Raw genomic sequence first — 19,321 nt, 5'->3', positions numbered from 1 at the left:
GCAGGAGGGGACCCCGAGGAGAGGGGAGGGGCTGCTTCCCTCTGGAGAGATGGGGCAGCCAGGCCGGAGGGGGACAGCCGCGGTGTGTGTGTGGGGGGGCAGTCTGGGTGTGGGCGGAAAGCCAGAGTGCAGGGGGAGACATCCCCCGTGGTGACGGGCCAGCCACACTCGGGCTCCCGGCGGGCAGGCGGGGCCGGGGGCGGCCCGACGCGGCGGCAGGGGCTGCCCGACGCGGCGGCAGGGGCTGCCGGGGACGCCGGGACTACATTTCCCAGCAGGCCGCGCGCCTTACGTCACTTCCGGCGGCGTCCGCGGCGCGCGTGTGGGAGTGAGTGAGCGAGTGTTTACTTCCGGCCGCCGCCGCCGCCGCCGCCGCGGGCTGAGGGCCGAGCGAGTCGGGCGGCGGGCGCGGCGGGCCCCGCGCAGCCATGGACTGGCTCATGGGGTGAGTCGGGCGGCCGGGCGGCCGGGCGGGCCGGGCCGCGGGAGGGGCTGCGGGACGCGCCGCGGGCGGCCCGGGTCAAGGGCACTGGGCCGGGCGGAGCGGGCTGGGCCGGCGAGGGGCGTCCGGGGGTCGGGCGCGGGGCCGCGGCTCCTGGGAGCGGGGCCGGGGGCCGGGCCAGGAGCGGGACCGCGTCCGGCCTGCAGCTCGGGCGGCGCGCGGAGCCGCCGGTCCGGAGCCGGCCCAGGGCAGGCGGCCACACCTCGCCGCTGGGCGTCGGGCGGCGGGGGAGGTCGGACGGGGCTGCTCTCGCCGGGCGCTGCGGGGAACGAGCTTCTGGAAGAAATAACTTTGACGTTGGCGGAGAACAGTTCCTTAAGAGCGAGGAAAAGCGGCACAGCAACCCAGCTGCGTTGACGCGTCGGCCGGGGCGAGGTTGCTGTCTCCCGCGGGCGGCCGGCCGCAGGGCGGAGTAGGAAGGAAGCATCAGCACCGGAGCCCGGGCTGGGCTCTCTCTCCGTCGGCTCTTGTGTTTCGCTTGCTGGGAGTTAGGTAAACACGTAAAACGTCACGTCGTCTTCAAATAGTCGTTCTGCCTAAAACGATCCTTTTTGTTTTTTTAAACTTTTTGCGGATGGGAAAGGGCCGGCGCTGTTCACCAGCAGCGTGGGCCGTCTCCATCGGTAGCTAGCTCCGACTCGAACAGCACCCTGGGGAGTGCTGGAGTCAGGTTCGTCCTTCCAGGGGCCCGAGGTGGCTGTTTTGTGGTCTTCGGGCAGGTGCAAGGGTTTGTCTAGACCCTGAAGTCCTGGAAGGGAGGTGAAAGGCCCGGGGTGTGTTTCGTTTCTGCCTCTGTCCGGCCCTTGCAGGTGTAGACGGAGTGGAGGGTGCTGTCAGGAGAGCCAGGGAGGTGAATGAACCCATCCCCGCCTGCAGGTTCAGTCGGGGAGGGGTGTGGAAGCAGCATGGGGGGAGAATCAGGAGGCCAGAGAAAGGCGCTGAGTGTGGTGGGGCGGGCCTGGAGCCAGAGCGCGGGGGTCAGGGCAGCGTGTGGGTGATGCAGGGGCCCGCAAGGCGCAGCACGGCTCCTCTCGCTTCTTGTAGGGCCATCCCAGCCTTATCACATTCGCTGTGTGACTTTAGGTGGTCCGTGCTTCACCAGACCTGCTTTTCAGAAGTCGTCTGGGAGGCGGAAGCTCTGGTCCCTGCAGCTGGCGCCGGGAAGGATACACTGAAGCGGCAGAGAAGGGCGTTCGGCTCGGTGCTCGGCAGTGGTGGGTGTGGCTGCGGCCAGTAGGGAGAGGTGTTTGTAGGAGGCCTCTGTAACCCACAGGCACCCAGAGCGGAGGGCAGAGAGCAGCCTTTGCCTTCTTTGGAGTCGCAGACACTTGCTTTCTGCCTTTATCCGGAGGGAGTGAGCTGGGGACAGCCCGGCCTTCTTGCGAGTCTTTCAGAGGAGCCGACTGTTGACTGGCTGTGTTGAGTTCGCAGGGCTTTGTGTCGGGAGGACCAGCCAGAAGGACCAGCCTGATCAGCTGGGTGGCTGAGGGAGCAGCCTCTCTTGTCTGCATGGGACTCTTGTGTGCTCTTGTCCACATGGAGTGGGTACCCTGTCCCCGGAAGCTGCCCAGCAGTGGGCTTTAAGGCGACCGAGGCCTGTGCTGTGTGGACTCTCACTGTCGTCCCTGTGAACAACCGGTGAGGAGCTCAGCCCAGCTCCCAAGGGTCTGATTCTTGGGGCCCTTGTCAAGACTTTGGCAACCAGGCAGTCGTCTGGGCAAGGTCAGCGGAGCCCTGACGTCCCCGTGCTGTGGAGGCTGCTCCTGGTGTTGGAGGAAGGCAGCTTGAAAGGGGCAAGGCCGGGAGTGGCCACTGTGGCCTCTGGGAGGCAAGAGCAGTCCCCGCTGCCCGGCTGTGATGGGGGCAGTCCGCAGAGGACCTGGGGGTCCCAGAAGGGTTAGGCTGGCGCTTGGTCGTCTCTGGGCATGTGTTTTTAAATGTAGTGAGGTTGCATAGTGGCCCCTGTGACTCATGGGTTCTTTAACGCCCCCGAAGTGGTGTAATCTCGGCAGTCGGGGTCTCATCTCCTCGAGACCGTCTTTCCAGGGTGGTGTCGGGGCCTAGAGCTGGGAAGGCCCGGGTGTCCCTCTGTCCCTCCCGAGTTTGTTGAGCATCTGCTGTGAAGGATGAGGGTCTCGAGGCCCGGACTGCACGGCTGCAGAGGGAGCGAGCGGCAGAGGCCGGGCCTCCCGCTCTGGCTCGCCCCTCGCCCCCCCGGCGCCCTGGGAGGAGCACAGAGCCAGCCGGGGGCGTGGGAAGGCGCTTGCACCTGCCGGACGCCTTTGACCTGCCCGGTGCTGGGGCCTCAGGTGCCCGTTCACCTTTTAGCCGGGTTTCAGCCTGGAAGAATTGAGGAAATGCCTCATTTTTTTTTTTAACTGTTTCTTGAGATTTTTATTGAGGTTTGGAGTAGAGTCCTCTTTTAAACGTTTTTTGTTCTTTTTCAAGGAAAAAGTTTCTTTGCCTCAGTTCATCTCGGGTGGCAAAGCATGGACTCAGCTGTAGTGGCAAAGGGTGCTCCCTCCCCTCCTCCTCTGCTCCCTGTCACGCCCGGAGAACGGAGAACGCTTTACACATGTGCCAGCAAAGCCCCATCTTCCCTGCCCGCGAAAGGGCTCTGCTGAGTAATGCTGGCCGCCTTATCTTGGGCCGGGCCTGCCGGGTCCGAGGGAGGGCAGCTCCTGCAGGAAACCTGCTCGGGAAGCCGGAAGTAAGCCAGCAGGTCTCCGCCTGCTGCCGGCCTCCGCCGCCCTCCTGGGGGAGAGTCTGGCGGGGGCAGCTCGCAGCCGGCCTGTCCTCGGGTGGGCGTTGCGCTGGCGGCTGGAGGAGGCGTGTGACCTTTTGCAGAAGTCACCTCTGACTCGGAAGAGGTTTCCACGCCACGTGCGGGTCGCCTCTTTTGTCCTCGGCTCTCCCTCTGGACAGCGGATGACAGAGTGGCCCTGGCACCCTTGACGCCGGGAAGGACGTGAGCCCCGGAGCTGGGGAGCGCGGGCCTTTAGGGGGAAGGTCGTCCTTAAGGGTGCGCGGCGCGGCCCGTGCTCCGTTTCCTCTGCGAGCATCCGGGCAGCGGAGAGGAAGCCGCCGGGCCGGGTGGGGCCGCAGGTCAAGCGTGCGGCGGGGGGGGGGGGGGGGGCCTGGGCCCGGGACCCTCCCAGAGGCCCCTGCCCGGCGGGCAGATGAGGCGGCCTGAGCTGTTGGCTGGAACTTTGCAGCCCTGGCGGCGGAGGCGAGCGTCCGTCCGGCCTGGCAGCGCTGCCGTCCGGAGGCCCGCCCGACCCCTCGCTCTCTCTCTCGCTCGGTCTCACCTGGGGACCCGACCCCGAGCGCCCGGCCTGAGCTCGCCTGCGTCCTGGGCTTCCTTTTAACGGCCTCGTCGAGGTGTACGTGCCGTGTCGTAAAGCCGCCGTGCTTCAAGCGTCCAATTAAGTGATTTTTTTTTAGCAAAATTACAGGGCTGCGTGACCATCCCCGCGGCTTAGGTGGGAATGTGGCCGTCATCCTGGAAGGGACCCTCGTGCCGTTTTCACCCTGTTCCCACCCCCCGCGGGTGACCCCTGATTTGCTCTCTGCGGATGTGCCTGTTGTGGGCATTTCTCGCGGCACCTGAGTGGGATCACCGCACGTGGTCTTTCGTGGCTGGTGCACTTCGCTTGATGTCTCGAGGGCTCACCCGGGCTGCCACTTGTACCTGCGGTTCCTTGGTGCCTTGATGGTCTGTTGTGTGTTGTCCCCGTCCTCTCCCGTGACCTCTGGCTCCTTCCTGCTTTTCACTGATCCTGGGAGATGCTGCCGTGACGCAGCCTTTTCCAGCAGAGAGCGGCCACTTTCTGCTCCCCGTCCCGCCTGCCTTCCCTGACTGTCGTGGGCCAGGCCCTGCGATGGAGGCCAGAGTGAGGGGGCTCAGCGGGGTCGTTGGGAGGGTGCATGGGAGTTTTCCAAGGAGAAAGGAGGGGAGGTGGTGGCTCAGGAAGGAGGAACGGCATGTGCAAAGGCACAGAGGCGTGAGCAGAGGAGCTGTTCCCGGCCTCTTCTCCGGATGCTGGGAAAGCCGGACTGGTGTCCGGAACTTTTGATGGTTTGGGGGGTGCTGTTCGCTCAGTACATGAGGGCTGGGATCAGCTCTGAAGCCTTCGAGGGGGGTTGAGGCCGCTGCCGGGCCATCTGGCTTGGAAAGCTGGGTGCTGGTGCCACTCCGTGGGAACACCCACGTCAGTGTCTTTGCAGCTGACAAGGACACTGGAAACCACATCCTTGCTCTTGCCGTGGCCGTGCCTGTGGGGGGGCTGAGCCCCGGCACCGCGTGCTGGTCGGGATGGCCTCCTTTGGTGGGCTGCCTCAGCCCTGGGGCCTGTCTCCTTCCCAAGCGTGACTTCGGCGTGTGGCCCCTGCTGGCAGCCACCGGGTCCGGTCCGGAAGAGAGGGTGGCGCGTGCTGTTCCCGACTGACTTGGCTGGAGGGCCTGCCATTCTTTGTCTTCCTTGCGTTTGTTTTCTTTTCTGCCCAGGATTTCTCCCAGCCGGGGCACACCCGCGGTGTCCAGGCTGTTCCCAGGGACGGAGCCTGGGAGTGCCGAGCAGGAACAGTTGCAGCTGGAAATTAAAACATGGAAGCTGGGGTTCCCGTCGTGGCGCAGTGGTTAACAAATCCAACTAGGAACCACGAGGTTGTGGGTTCGATTCCTGGCCTCACTCCGTGGGTTAAGGATCCGGCGTGGCCATGAGCTGTGGTGTAGGTTGCAGGCGCGGCTGGGATCCCGCATCGCTGTGGCTGTGGGGTAGGCCGGTGGCTACAGCTCCGATTCGACCCCTAGCCTGGGACTCTCCATATGCCATGGGAGTGGCCCTAGAAAAGGCAAAAAGACGACAAATAAAATAAAGTGTGGAAGCTTAGGGAGAAGAAGAGGTGGTTGGCGGGTGTCCTGGCCACGTGTAAACGTGGTACTGTTTGCGTGGAGCCGCGTGGCTGTGGGCCATGGCCACGTTCCCCTTGTCGCCAGGTTTTCTGTGCTTTGAGGACGTTTCCTTCGCTGGCGCAGGAGCCGCCGTGCACTTGCCCGGGGTGGCACGTTCGTTCTGCCCCTGCGGTTGTGCGCATCTGTCCAGGGCTGATGTGGCGGCTGGGGCATGGCTTAGTTCCTTTGAGCCGTTGCTGCTGGCGACTTTGGGTCGCTGCTCGTGGAGCGTTTCAGGGTGGCGTGCGGGCTCGGCGCTCCCAGGACAGATGCGGGCGATGGTGGGAAGAGGGGCCGTCCCGCCCCCTCTCCGACCTCTATGGTTTGGCCTGCGTCACCTGCTCTGCTGGGGCTGGGCCGCGGACCACAGAGGGACCTGGCAGCACAGGTGGCCATGCGTGGGCTCCGGGCTGGGACAGGCTTGGGTGAGCCTTGTGCGTCAGAGGCACCGGGGTCTCCTCCCAGCGCTCCCTGAGTGCCACGTGCGACGAGGCACGTTGTCATAACTAGTGCCCTGAAGTGTGACCTCTGACTGGAGGGGCGGGCACGGTTGCTCCTCTGAGCACGCAGGTCGGGGGCAGGGGCCTGGTGGGGGGGGCACAAGCCGTGTTAGTGGGGGCCTGGGGGCCTTTGAGCTACTAGACCCAGGGAGGTGACGGAACTCACCACGTGGCTGGGTGGGGGGTGGGCTGGTTGTGTTGGAGAAAGAGCGGGGTCCTGCCCCTCCCCACACCCCAGAGGCTTCTTGGTGGCTTTTTATTCAGGCAACGTTTTGCCCTCTATTAGTCTCTGTTCTTTTGGGTGGGGGGACTTCCGCACACGTCAGCAGCAGGAGAGCCTTGGAATTGGCTTCTCTGCCACCTGAACAGGAGACGCGGGGACGCAGGCCCTGAAAGCCTCACGGGTGCGGTGCAGACCCCCGAGAAGAAGCCCGGCTCCAGCCAGGGCCTGGGCCACGCGGGGCAGCCAATGCCCGGGGCGGCGGTCTCCCGCTGGGAGCTGTTTTGCGGGGCGGGGGAGGGGGGGGCTCCGTTCACATGGACAGGTACGTCTGTGTGGTTGGTGCCCGGGGCTCTGACGCTGCCGAGAGGGAGGCAGGGGCGAGAACACGCTGCGGCGTGAGGCTGGGAATTCGCACGCACTCACAACTTTGTACGTATCTCCCGGCTCTGTTCCTGGACGCTCTGGGCACGTGGAGCCTGTGGAAGCGGCTATGTCCCCGCAGGGCTGGCTGCTGGCCGCTTGGACCCCCAGCAGAGCGCAGCCCTTGGCAGCGTGCGGGTGTGTCCCCTGTGACCCAGGGCCTGTCTTGGGTTCCCGCCGTGGACCCTGGGAGGAGCCTGCGCCGCGAGGTCAGCCCCGGAGCCGAGGGCTCCAGAGAGGCCTGCCAGCGCCCTGACGCTGTGGCTGTGGGTGGCAGGTGGGGTCTCGGCTTCCTCACGTGGCTGCTCCTCGCCTGGACTGGTCTGGAGCCCGTCACGTTCTCTGGTTTTAGCTGTGCCTGAGGCACACGGACGCTCCAGGGACACCGCTCCAGAGACACCGCTGGGTCCTTAACCCGCTGAGATATCGGGGAACTCCCTTCACATCCCTCAGAATTGCTGCCCTGGAGGGTTGTGGCTGCTCAAGGTCTCACCATGTGAGAGGTTAACATGAAGAAATTGAGAAAAGTACTTCTCCCCGGAGTTCCCACTGGGGTGCAGTGGGATCAGCTGCGTCTTGGGAGCGCTGGGGGCAGGTTTGATCCCTGGCCTGGCACAGCGGGTTGAGGCTCCGGCGTTGCCACGGCTGCGGCTTGGGTCGCAACGGCAGGTCGGGTCCAATCCCTGGCCCTGCGAACTCCATGCGCCACGAGGCGGCCAAAAAAAAAAAAAAAAATCCTCGATTTGTTGAAAGAGAGTAATCAAAGCAGGCAGGCAGGAGACAGCTGGACACCCCATTGCTGCAGCTTCCTCCGGGGGCGCTTCCTGACAGCTGCTGGGGGCTGGACGGAGGTGCGGGAACCGGGTGGGCGGGGTGCGCGGCTGGCGCTGGCCCAGCACGGGGCCTCCGTGAAGCCCCTCGTCCCCGCCTGGTCTCTCCCTGTAGGAGTGGCAGGGAGCGCTTCCCTGGCCTCGCCGTGATCCGGTTAGCCTGCGAAGAGGCCCCTGGCGCGGGGACAGCCCGGGGGGGCAGGCGAGGCTGGCAGTTTTCTTCTGTCGGGTTAGCGCTGTTTGGGACATAAAGGTGAGGTGGGCGTGAGACGGGCCCCTCGGTCCCTGCCCCCGGCCGGCCTCGCGGGCAGGAAGGCCACGGCAGGCGCTCGGAGGGGCATCATCAGCCCGCTGGAAGCTGAGCCTCTGTGGCGGCTCAGCCAGAGAGGGAGGCTTGAGGGTCGGCTGCCCTGGACTCAGGTCTCTCCTGTACCGGTGCCTCTGCCTGTCAGCGCTGCGAAGGGACCGGACAGGCCGAGCCTGGAGGCACCAAGTGGTGTCCCCGCCCGGAAGGGCCGTCACTAACTCGTGCCTGTTTCTGGCTCCCCAGGACCTGGTGCCCAGGGCCTGGTCCTGAGGGAGGGGACGGGCCCTCCTGTCATCCTGGCCGCATCCGAGGAGCAGGCTGCCGGCCTGTGGGTCTCAGCCCGGCGGACCACACCTTCCAGGGACGCCGGGCAGGCCGGAGGCAGTTTGGGCCAGAGCTGCGGCAGGGGTGGGGTGGGAGCAGCCCAGGGGTGCCGCTCGGCGCCCCGCAGGAACGACCCTGCCCAGAGCCAGCCCTGGGCCCGGCCGAGACCGCTTACCTGGGCCCGGACGTGCTCGTGGTCTCTGTGCCCTGGGGGTCGTCGTCCTGCCCGTGGGTCGCAGCAGGGGAAGCTGCGGAACCAGGCCAGAGGGGGCCCGGAACAGGCGGAGGCCCTGGCCCCCTTCTGGGCTGAGCCCAGAACCCCAGAGTGGACACAGGTGGTGCTTGTCATTTCTTTTTTTTTCCTTTTTGTCTTTTGAGGGCTGCGTCCGCGGCATCTGAAGGTTCCCAGGCCAGGGGTTGAATCGGAGCTGCGGCTGCCGGCCCGCACCACAGCCACAGCCACAGCCACGCCAGGTCCAAGCCTCGTCGGCCACCTGCACCACAGCTCCCGGCAACACCGGATCCTTACGCTGCTGAGTGAGGCCGGGGACCAGACCTGCGTCCTCATGGATACTGCTTGGATTGACTTCCGTTGAGCCTCGCCGAGGGAGCCGAGGGCCTGCGGGGGCCGGGGCAGGGCTCGAGGCGGCGATGCCCCGCCAGCCTCAGGGAAGAGCGCTTCCTCTGCTGCCCACTGCCCTTCGCGTCCCGCTCCCTGGGCACTGGGCCTTGGGGCTCCATCCTGGGGACCCCGCGTAGGCTGCGGAGGGGGCACCCCCTCCTGGAGACGTAGACCTGCCGGCGCCCCGGGCAGACTTGCCCGCGCAGCGCGGCCCCGAGCAGGGGCTTTCGGTGGCCGGCCTCTGGGTGTGCCCGGCCGTGAGGTGCTGCACGTTCCCCCGGGGGTGTCGCTGTGCCCGCCTGGCCGGGAGGGCTGCCCGCGGCGCCGGTGGGTCGGGGTCCGCTGCGGGCGGGCGGGCGGTCCGTCTGGCCTTGGCTGGGTGCTCCAGCTCCTCGTGCCCACCCTGAGTCCTTTCTGTGTCAAGGGTGTTAAATCCCAAGTGTCAGGATCTCAGGCCTTGTTCTGGAAGAGACGGGTGAGAGCCAGACAAGCTGGGAGGCGCTAGAAGCCGCCACGGGCGTCTCCCGGGCCCTCCCTGCCTGCCCGCTTCCGCAGGCGGGGGTGCGGCCGCGCCGGGAGCCCCGAGGGCGGGGCCGGCTGTGTGCCAGGGGACAGCCTGTGTGGCCGCAGCGGGACAGCCCGTGTGGCAGGTGCGTGTCTGGACCGAGAGAGCCCCGGGGCCTGTGCTCGTGGCTCTGGGGCTGTGCCTGGGCGGGGCCGCGGCTTGCGTGCCCTGCCCTTTTCCTTCCTGGCGGTGCCTGTGTGGGCACGGGCGTGGGTGCGGGGCGCCCACCTTCGCATCGCTCCCTGTTTCCTCTCATGGCTTTACCATCACCCGCCCCCTGTGCGCGCGAGGGGCCCCTGCCCCACACACTGGTTTTGGCGAGATGGGCTTTCCGGCAGGTGCCTGGTGCGTGGCAGGTGTCCCCGTCACCGTGCTCAGGTTTACCGGCTGCAGGGACGCGGATGTGCTTAAGCCCCTCGTGGCGGTGGTCTCGTGGTGACGTCTGTAATCAGACGGGCCGCCCCTGCTGCCCCTGCTGCCCCTGCCCTTTCCTGGAAGCAGGGCCTGCCGTGTACGGCTGGGATGCCACGTGCAGAGGGCGCTGGGTCTTGGGGCGCTGTTGGCAGGGTGCCGTGCAGCCCGACTTCCGCTCTGTGCTCTCGGAGGGCATCATGCCCTGGCTGCTTCTCTGGACGTGGGCACGGCAGCAGAGGTTGAGAAACGCGCTATGATTCAAACTCTGGTTTTCAAGCACATTTCCTTGTTCCTGCTGGAAGGCCTCCCACCTGTCTGGCTGCGGAAGTGCTGGGCTCGGCTGGGGTCTGTTGAGAGCCACTGGCATTCGTGATTCGTGCAGAAATAGCCGTGTTGTCCTGTTGTGACCTTGCCAGTGTTTGTGCATTCCCTCCAGCGAGCTCACGCAGCGGGCTTTTAATGATGGGCAGGGCTAGTCTGTCACTCCCTCCCCGGGGCCACGCGGAGTGGGGGACCTGGGCCGGCCCCTGGTGAGCTTTGTGCGCTGTGCCGTGTTCCCCAGGTGTCACCTCCTTGGTGGACTCGTGGTTCTCAGTAGGAGCATTTGTGGCTCTGTGGGTGCTGGGGTCTGAGCTGTCACCAGGAAGGCACAGGGCCCCTGCTGCACTGCTGTCCTAAGATGGCTCTGGGCAGGGGTGCAGCCCTGCCACCCTGATGACAGAGCTGGTGACCCAGGGGCCTCCATGGTGCTCAGGTTCCACTCATACAGGATCCAGGGCCCTGCCGGCCCCTGGGCTGGATTCCCGCCCTGAGGCCCTGGCCGTCCACACAGCCCCATTTGGGGGGGGGGGGGCAGCTGCCCCTGCCCACTCTCTCCTGCCCCCAGTCCACTGAGCGAGGCCAGGGGTTGAACACACATCCTCAGGGATACTAGTTGGTTTTGTTTTTGCTGTGCTACAGCAGGAACTCCCTCAAGCTACATTTTAAAGCTACAGAACAGCATATGGTACTGGCTTAAAACCAGACACAGAAAGAATACGGAGCCCAGAAAGACACCTATGCTTCTCCGGTCAGTTAATTTACGACAGAGGAGCCAGGAATGAGCCGTGGAGTGGATGGCCTCCTTGGGAAGCGGTGCTGGGGAAAGCGCACAGGCACATGCGGAGAAGAAACTGGACCACCGTCTCCCGCCACCCCCGAGAGTGACCTCGAGATGGATGAAGGTTTGGGTGTAAGCTCTGAAACCGTTCAACTCCTGGAAGAAAACCTAGGCAGGAGACCTGAAGCCGCGACACTCCTGGAAGACCATGCGGGCCGTGAGCCCCTCGACCTGGTCGTGGTGATGGTGTTTCGAATCGGACACCAAAAGCAAAGACAGCAAAGCAAAAATAAACCAGTGGGACTTCGCGCACAGCCAAGGAGACCATCAGCAAACGAGAGAGCCTGCAGGATGGGGGAGAGAGACTGCTGGCAAACCACTCCCCCGATGAGAGATTAATATCCAAACTATAGAAGGAGTTAAAACGGGCGAAAGACCTAAAAAGACGTTTTTCCGAAGAAGACGCTCAGCTGGCCCTCGGGCGCCTGGCGGGTGCCAGCATCCCTCCTCGTCAGGCCGCAGGGAGACACCTGCCCCGTCAGAATGGCCAGCGTCGGAAGGTCTGCAGGTTGCAAGTGCTGGCGAGGGGCGTGGAGAAAAGGAGCCCCGTTCGCTGCTGGTGGGACGGTAAGTTGGTGCCGCCAGGTGTGCACCCAGCATGGAGGTTACTCAGGAAATGAAAAATGGTTGGCGTTCCTGCTGTGGCTCTGTGGGCTCAGGCCCTGATGTTGTCTCCTTGAGGGTGCGGGTTCGACCCCTGGCCTCACTCAGAGGGTGGGCATCTGGTGTCACAAGCTGCGGTGTAGGTGCTGATGAGGCGCAGCCCCGGCTCGCCGTGGCTGCAGTGTAGGCTTCAGATGTCCGGTGACTCCCAGGTGTCGCGGGGGTGGCCGTAAAAAGAAAAGGAAATTGCAAAGGTGACTACCATACGACCCAGCAGGCCCACTTCTGAGAGTCTGTCCGAAGGAAAGAAAATCACTCTCTTGGCGAGGCTCCTGGGCCTCCCCGTCACCCTCGCCACGGTGTGGGAACGGCCCAAGCGTCCCTCGCTGGCGAGTGGACAGACGGCGCGTCCCTGGATGCCCCACACACCGTGGAGGCCAGCCGCGGGAAAGCACGCTCCCGGCGCTGGGGAGAGTGAGCCCGGCCGAGAAAGAGAGCAGCGCGTGCGGTCACGTGTGGCGTCTGAAACGTGTCACGCGGAGTCGTCGAAGCAGAAAGAGGTTGCGGGGGGACGGGGGTGGGAGGCTGGCGGAAGGGGGCGAGCGCTCAGAAAGTTACCCCCCCCTGCTCATCCTGGCCGCCCTTCCTCTGTTGCCGCCTTCCTGGGGTCCCCGGACAGCCCTGGGCACAGCACCCAGCTCAGCCGTACCCGCGCCACACACCCGCCTGCCAAGGGCGCCAAGCAGCGCTGCCCGCGGGGCCTGCCGGCGAGAGCGCTGCCCGGCCGCGCGGGCCCCACCCCGTGCTGAGCACTCACTCGGGGACAGGGACGGGCTCCTCGACCCCGGTCCCAGAGGGGACCCCGCCCCGAGTACGGTCGTGGCCCCCGAGTCTCGAAGGGAGAGGGGGGTTCGCCGTGGACGTTGGGAAATAGCAGCAGCGGAGAGCGACAGCGCCCCGAGTGGGGCCCCCAGGGACGCAGACCCATCCGCGCGTGACTTGGGGCAGGGCCCCGGGGCACAAGTCAGGTGCCGCCCACCAGGCCCGAGCCGGGTGGACGGCGGGGGGTGGGGTGGGGGTGGGGGCGGCGCTGGGCCGGGGTCTGCCAGGCCGAGCGTGATGCCCTGGGCGTGGGGCAGCCGTGAGGACCTGTGGAAGGGACACTGCGGAGCAGCGTGCGGGTGCAGGCAGCCCGTGCTGGCTCATGCCGTCCCCGAGTGTGTGTGTGTGTACACGTGTGTGTCTGTGTACACGTGTATGAATCGTGGCCCATACCTCACACCATTCAGAAAAAAATCTGAGCCAGGAAGAAGGCAGGCCGTGCAGCAGCTTTTAGAGTCCAGCGGCCTCTGGCCGCGTGTGGTCCCAGAGCCCTGGCCGTGCGCGGAAGCCTGCAGTGCCCGGGACCTTGAACAAACAGTGGAGAGTGTTATTAAGGTGCTCTTTTTGGTTTCCGTTTGTGTAAGAGGAAAAAGCTTCATCGCTGTGCCGGGCTAATGCCTTGAAGACTGTGCCCCGTGGAAGGCTGTGTGTTTGTTCTGCGCCCAAGTGATGGTATATGGGGCTAAACCGTATCATTAAATGCACTCGACCTGCGTCCTTTTACTTTGTATTTTGTTTTTGCTTTTTAGGGCCACACCTACAGCATACGGAAGCTCCCAGGCTAGGGGTGGAATTGGAGCTGCAGCTGCAGGTCTACAGCTCAGCCACAGCAACGCCAGATCCGAGCCGCATCTGTGACCTACACCACAGCACACGGCAACACCGGGTCCTTCACCCCCGAGGGAGGCCAGGAATTGAACCAGAATCCTTATGGACACTAGTCAGGTTCATAGCCTGCAGAGCCACAGCAGGAACGCCTCCTTTCACTTGTTAAGTGTGGCTCCTGAACCCACTGAGGTGCGTGGCTTGCGTTTGTGGCCTGTGCTGTAGCTCTGGGACAGCACCCTTCTTTTTCCTTGGGTCAGGAAAGTTTGGGTTTTTGCTTTTTTTTTTTTTTTTTTTTAGGGCCGCACCCGCGGCATATGGAGCTTCCCAGGCTGGGGTCGAATCGGAGCTGTTGCCGCCGGCCCCCGCCGCAGCCACAGCCACGCCAGACCCACGCCGCGTCTGCAGCCTACAGCACAGCTCACAGCACCGCTGGATCCTTAACCCACTGAGTGGGGCAGGTGTGGTTGTCAGAAGGGCTCTGGATCCAAGGAGACCAGAGGCAGGGAGCCTGGCCCGGGGCAGGTGCCGAAGCGCAGAGGGGCCGACCCCAGCCTTGCCGCTGAGCCGAGGCTCCTGAGCGAAGGACAGGAAGGTCCCGGGCCTTGAATGTGCCAGGCCCCCATCGACCTGTCGGCGGTCAGCCGCCAGAACCCCCTGGATCCGAGGGCCGCAGGCACGGAAGTGCAGTCACGGCGTCGAGCTGGAGGCCGGCCTGCCGCGGAAGCAGGACGGAACCCCCAGCGAGCTGGCCAGGCGTGGGCGCCGGGGTCGGTTCTGTCAGGGCATCGCGCAGGGGCTTCCCTGTCAGGCAGCGCTTGAGAGGCAGCTCTGAAAACAGCAGCCCTCACGGAACGTCCACGCCAGCGGCCCAGCAGTGGCCACGGTGCCAGGGACATCTTCTTGTGTAGCAGCCCCAGCTTCCACCCCGCTCTGCCCAGGCTCTGGCCTTGCCTGGCAGGGGCGTGGCTGGAGCGCTGGGGGGCGCAGGAAGCCTTTGGCGGGTCCTCCCACCATGTGCCCGCTGCAGTGGGTGTCGCTTTCCCTTGGGCTGGAATCTCGTGCCCTGGCCACCCCTCTCTCTGCCCTGGGGCTCCGCCTGCCAGCTGCAGCCTCCTGGCCCTCTCCCGACTGTGTCACAGTCTTCTCTGTGCCCCAGGGTCTTTGCATGTGCTGTTCCCTCCACATTTTTTTTTGTCTTTTTGTTTTTTCAGGGCTGCACTTGTGGTGTATGGAGGTGCCCAGGCTAGGGGTCTAATGAGAGCTGCAGCCACCGCCAGCCTACACCACAGCCACAGCAACACCAGATCCGAGCCGCCTCTGTGACCTGCACCACAGCTCACGGCAACGCCGGATCCTTAACCCACTGAGCCAGGCCGGGGATCGAACCTGTGTCCTCACGAGTGCTAGTCGGGTTCGCTGCCCTGGAGCCACACTGGGAACGCCCTCCCCATCTTGCCCGGCTTGTCCTTCGTGTGGCTCGGGTCTGGGTGCCGATGTCCCCGACCTCCCTTCCCTGCTCTCCACCGCCCCCGCCGCCACTGTCCACGGCACTCGCTCTCCTGAGGGACCAGAGGGGCTCCGTGCATGGGCACGTCGGTTTCTGGAGACAGGAGTTTGGGTGGCATGGCATCACCTGGCCCCAGGTGGCCGTGTTCCTGGCACCGAGCGGGGCCGGGCACTGTGTTTGTGGCGCTCATCGTGACACAGGTGACTGATCTGCCGGGCTGCCCGGGCCTCAGCCTGCGGGGGGCCGGCTCCCTCCCCACGCCCGCACCCTCTGCTCACTGCAGACACTGAGGGGCGCCACCCGAGGCCTCCCGTGGGTGGGGTGGTGACGGCGCCCAGCTGCAGGGGGCCGTGAGCTTGAGGTGGGCTTCGGGGCCTCGGGCTTGGGGCCCAGGAGGGTCGCGGGAGCGGCCAGTCGCCGCCCAAGGGCCCTGCGTCCAGCAGAGGGCGCCCCGAGCATGCAGGAGGCCCGGGAGGGCGGGAGGGCGGGCATCCTCTCCAGTGCTCCAGGGCTGCCCTCGTCCCCTTGCCCCCCACCCCCACCCCGCTTGCTGGGATTTTGTTTGAGGGATTCTAGGCGGCCTGTGACCACCCTTGTCCCGCTGCACCCCAGGGTGCTGGCCTCTGGGCATCGTGTCCGTCTTGTGCCCGTGTTTGGTTTCCTGCTGAGCCCTGCGCTCTGGGGACCCCCCGGCTGGCTGTAAAAAGTGCCAGTATTGCCCACCTTTCCCAGGGGCCCCCAAGGGGAGAGGCTGTATTTTGCCCACCAGTGAACTCGAGTTAAGTGTTTGCTTCTCGTGTCCCCGGGGGCCCGTTCTCCACAGGGGCCTGAAGCTGGGGCAGCACCCCTGCAGGATCTGGGGCTCTGCCCGCAGCCCCTGCAGAGGGGGTGGGGACCTCTCTGAGCCACAGGCCTTCTCCACATGCTTTCAGAATTTCCAGAGAGGCTCAGAAGACAGCCCTGAGTGCGAGATGCGGAGTGAGCCAGGGCTGTCAGGGTGCCTGTTCTGGGCAGGCCAGGGCACACCTGCCTCCTGCCGGCCCTGCCCTTCCTGTGCGGCCAGGAGCCCGGGTTCGCAGCCTCTGCTGGGCCGGGTGGAGTCCACTGGGCAGCGGGTCTGTGCTTTGTCCTTGGCCTCTGGGCACATCTCCATGGAGACAGGGGTGTCTGTCTGGAAGCCTGGGGCTGGAACTCGGGTTATGGCCCATGGCCTTGGATGGGATGCAGCTTACCCTCAGGGTTGGGTCAAGGGGTTTTTCGACTCTGGCGTTTGAGGATGGGGGCCAGGCGGAGGGGTCTTCCTGCTGTGCTGCCTGGGAAGCAGGCAGGGGCTGAGCTGTGGGCGAGGCTGTCACTGTCAGGAGGAGCTCCCTCTGCAGCTAGCCACCACCGTAGGCAGGGCCTGCCTCTGTGAGCCTGCCTGAGCTGGCTGGGAAGTCCTGCCCGGGACAGAGAGGAGGGGGTGGGCCTCAGCTGGTAGCCAAGTGCTGGGGGGCCGTCGGGGCTCAGGAAGGGGAAGGAGAGCTGGGGGCCGCCCGCCCACATCCCGTGCCCCACTCGGCCTGATGCTGCCAGAGAGTGGCCTGGACTTGTGCTCAGAATCTGCCCCCTCCCCAGTCCCCCTGGGATGAGGGCTGAGGGTTCCGGAAGGACGAGACAGCAGAGTCGGGTGCTGGCAAGCGGGTGGCGGGTGGAATGCAGGTTTGTGGAAGCTGAACCCGGAGCGAGCTGGAGAAGCTTCTCTGAGGCCCCAGGAGCCTCTGGAGGGGCTGTTGGAGTTCTAGAGGTGCCTGTAAGAAGCAGCTAGACGCCCCCCCCCCCCGCCAGCTCCCCTGGCGGCCTCGAATCTGAGTGCTACCGTCTGGAGAGCCGAGCCCCGGGACTGCCCCGGGGCCCCCCGTCATGCGCGCGCGGCTCCCGCGGCCACGACGGTGAGGTTGCCCGTCCCAGTCCCGGGCCGAGCCTCTGGCCGCTGTGGTCCCCGCTCCAGGCAGAGGATGGGGCGGCCGGCCAGCCCCAGGGGAAAGGCCGCCGGACACTCACAGCGGAGGGCGGGTGTCCCCAGTGCCCTGCCCTGCAGCCGCCCCCGTCACCCGGGGCCGCCAGCGAGCGTGTCGGGGGCTCCTCGGCGCCACTTTGCCGTGTGAGCGGACGGCGGGGTCCGCAGGCGCCTGTGGACGTGCAGAGGGAGAGGGCGCGGGCCGGGCACCGCAGAAGACGGACTGTCCTTGGCTTCCTCCGGGCCGGCGGAGCTCCCGCAGGGCGGGCCGGCCCGCGAACAGGGGGCAGCCGAGACGTGACACGGGCCCTCGGAGCTCGGAGGCGCCACAGCAGCTTAGGAAGCTGGTGGAGGGCAGAGGTGGCAACACGGGGTGCGTGTCCCGGCAGGCGGACCGGGGTCAGAAACAGACCCCAGGAGGGCGGGACTCTTGGCCCCAGAGCGACTCCAGAACGTGCAGGAGACCAAGGGAGTTTGAAGCGACCCGAGACCGGTCCAGAGCCCCGGGAAGCGAGTTCAGGCTGGACGGGCTCCCCCAGAGCCCCCAGAGCATGGAGCCTGTTGTGACATTTCAGGGCACCGGGGCCAAGGCAGGGCATCAGAACCCTCCAGAGGAAGGAACCAAACAACCCGAAGCAGGGCTCCTGCTGGAATCCAGCCTGGAGACGAAAACGGCAGGCGGGGCTGCCAGAAGAGGAGCGCGGCCGCGGCCGGAGCCTCGGGCGGGAGACTGACCCTTTCAGCGCACCTTTGGGAAGGGCCGAGCTCCCGCCCACGCCCTTTCAGGAACCGTCCGGGCGGAGGATGGGAGCCGAGGGTGCAGGGGGGCCCAAGACGTCCCTTCTGGGTCCCCGTCCGGAGACACTGGGGCCCTGGGGGCCCCAGAGGCCTTTGACCCAGTGGTGGCCTGCTCCGGGCCTGCCTTTTGACGGCTCTCCCTCGGCGGCCGTGGGCTTGCATCCCGGCACCGCCTGTGGCCTCGCGGTCAGCACCTTCCCCGCTGCTGCGCAGGTTCAATCCCTGGTCTGGGAACCGTGATCCCGCGTCCCGCTGCTGCCCAGCACGGCCAGGGAAATGCCGGGAAGGTGCCGTCTGGGGACCCGGGTTTGCCCCTCAGACCTAATCCATGGCCTCACAAAGCACAGAGGCAGGTTGGGGGCCGTGCCGTGTAGCTGCTCAGGGTTCAGCGGTTTCTAACTGCATCCTTGCAAACCCTCGCCGACGGAGAAGGCCTCCGATCCGCCCAACCGCCTCGCCCACCCCGTGTTGGTGGCCCTGGGGGTCCCCCACGCCGCCGCTCTGCTGGTCCCTCACACCTTTTGCTGTTGCCTGGAGAGCTCTTTGCCCTTGGTGGGAGGTTTGTTCCTGGGCTGTTAGGTGGCAGCCGGCAGGTGCAGCAGGACCAGGGCGATGCCTTCCTGCGCATGAGAGGGTCTGAGAGGACCTGCGGGACCGCGACCGCGGGGCTGTGCACGGCCTTCTGACCTGCCGCCAGCGTCTTGGCCGGGGCTCCTCCCGGGCTCGGCTCCGTGCCGGCTGTCGCAGGTGCAAAACAGAGAACAAGAACGCTGTCCCTTGGCTCCCAGGGCGCTTCCTCGGCGAGGAGGGTCTTTCCTCCCGGGAGTCCGCACAGGAGCCCAGCCGGGCGCTGAGCGTGGGCCCCGCTGCCTTCTCACAGGAAAGCAGGCGGCGCTGGGGGGCCCCCGAGGCCGGCTCTGCTCCCCTTGCTGCAGGACCGGGCCTGCTGACCCGTGTCCGCCAGGCGCGCAGACGTGGATCGTTTGTGCTTGCGAGGTGAGTCCAGCGACCTGAGAGGAGGTGCCAGATCATGACCCGGAGCCTCTTCCCCGGGACGCAGGGCCGGCTGGCGTTTGCTCATCCGCCAGCACAGCTCAGCCCAGGGACGGCGGAGAGAGAGCCAACCTCAGCCCGATGGTGCCGCAGCGCAGGGCAGAAGGGTCCTGTAAACGCCCCGGCCAGGGAGAGGCGGGAGTGTCCTCAACTGGCCGCGGGCCCCAGAAGACGCCCCGGACCGCCTGTCGCGTGCTCGGCGAGGGGCCGGACCGGCCGGACCGGACGTCTTTCCCCGCGCTCGGGACCAGGCACGGCCGCCCTGCCCGCCGCCCAGCTCGGCCCTGCGCGGGCGGGAGTCGCTGCGCCAGGGGCACAGAAAGGAAACGAAAGAAAGAAATGCTGGAAGGGAAAGGGGAGCAGAGGTGCTCTGGAAGTCACATGGCCGCGCGCGCGCCCGCGTGCGTGTGTGTGTGTGTGTGTGTGTGTGTGGAGTTATGTCTGTCTGTGTATACAGTTATATGCGTGTGTGTACAGTTATGTGTGTACAGTTATGTGTGCGTGTGTGCGTGTGTGTGTGTGTGTGTGTGGTTACACCACGCTGTAGAAAGTCTGGGAGAGCTGAAAACTGAAAAGTAAATTCAGCAACACAGGATACAAGGTCAATGTACAGGAATTAATTTTAGTCCTGTATACTGGCAACAAACACGTGGGAAATACAGTTTGTAAAAATTGTTACAGTATAGTTTTTAAAGCTTAGAAATAAATTTAAAAATTGACAAAGCCTCTCATTGAAAAGTACAAGATAAAAAATAACATAAAAGCTAGAAGAAGAAAAAACGGAAAAGTGCAGGATGTTACTGAGATAAAGAGAGAAGTGAAGAAATGATC

The 19,321-nt window shown here is 65.3% G+C and overlaps 1 protein-coding gene across 2 annotated transcripts in view; it reads left to right on the top strand.

Annotated features, from left to right (window-relative positions):
• The first annotated feature begins 340 nt into the window (after positions 1-340).
• MOB2 (MOB kinase activator 2) overlaps positions 341-19,321 on the top strand; it is a 32,340-nt gene continuing 13,359 nt past the window's right edge. Inside the window, exon 1 of one of the 2 annotated variants that reach the window (XM_047774917.1) lies at positions 341-445. In XM_047774917.1, the coding sequence (XP_047630873.1) occupies positions 429-445 (17 nt within the window). In that variant the 5' untranslated portion in view covers positions 341-428. Of the gene's footprint in view, positions 446-11,201; positions 11,388-19,321 lie in introns of those variants that run through there. The other variant, XM_047774918.1, reaches the window with a different exon arrangement.

The sequence above is a fragment of the Phacochoerus africanus genome, chromosome 4 (assembly GCF_016906955.1).
Source record: "Phacochoerus africanus isolate WHEZ1 chromosome 4, ROS_Pafr_v1, whole genome shotgun sequence".
In the NCBI taxonomy this organism is placed as follows: domain Eukaryota; kingdom Metazoa; phylum Chordata; class Mammalia; order Artiodactyla; family Suidae; genus Phacochoerus; species Phacochoerus africanus.
This window is presented reverse-complemented; position numbering and strand designations above follow the sequence as displayed.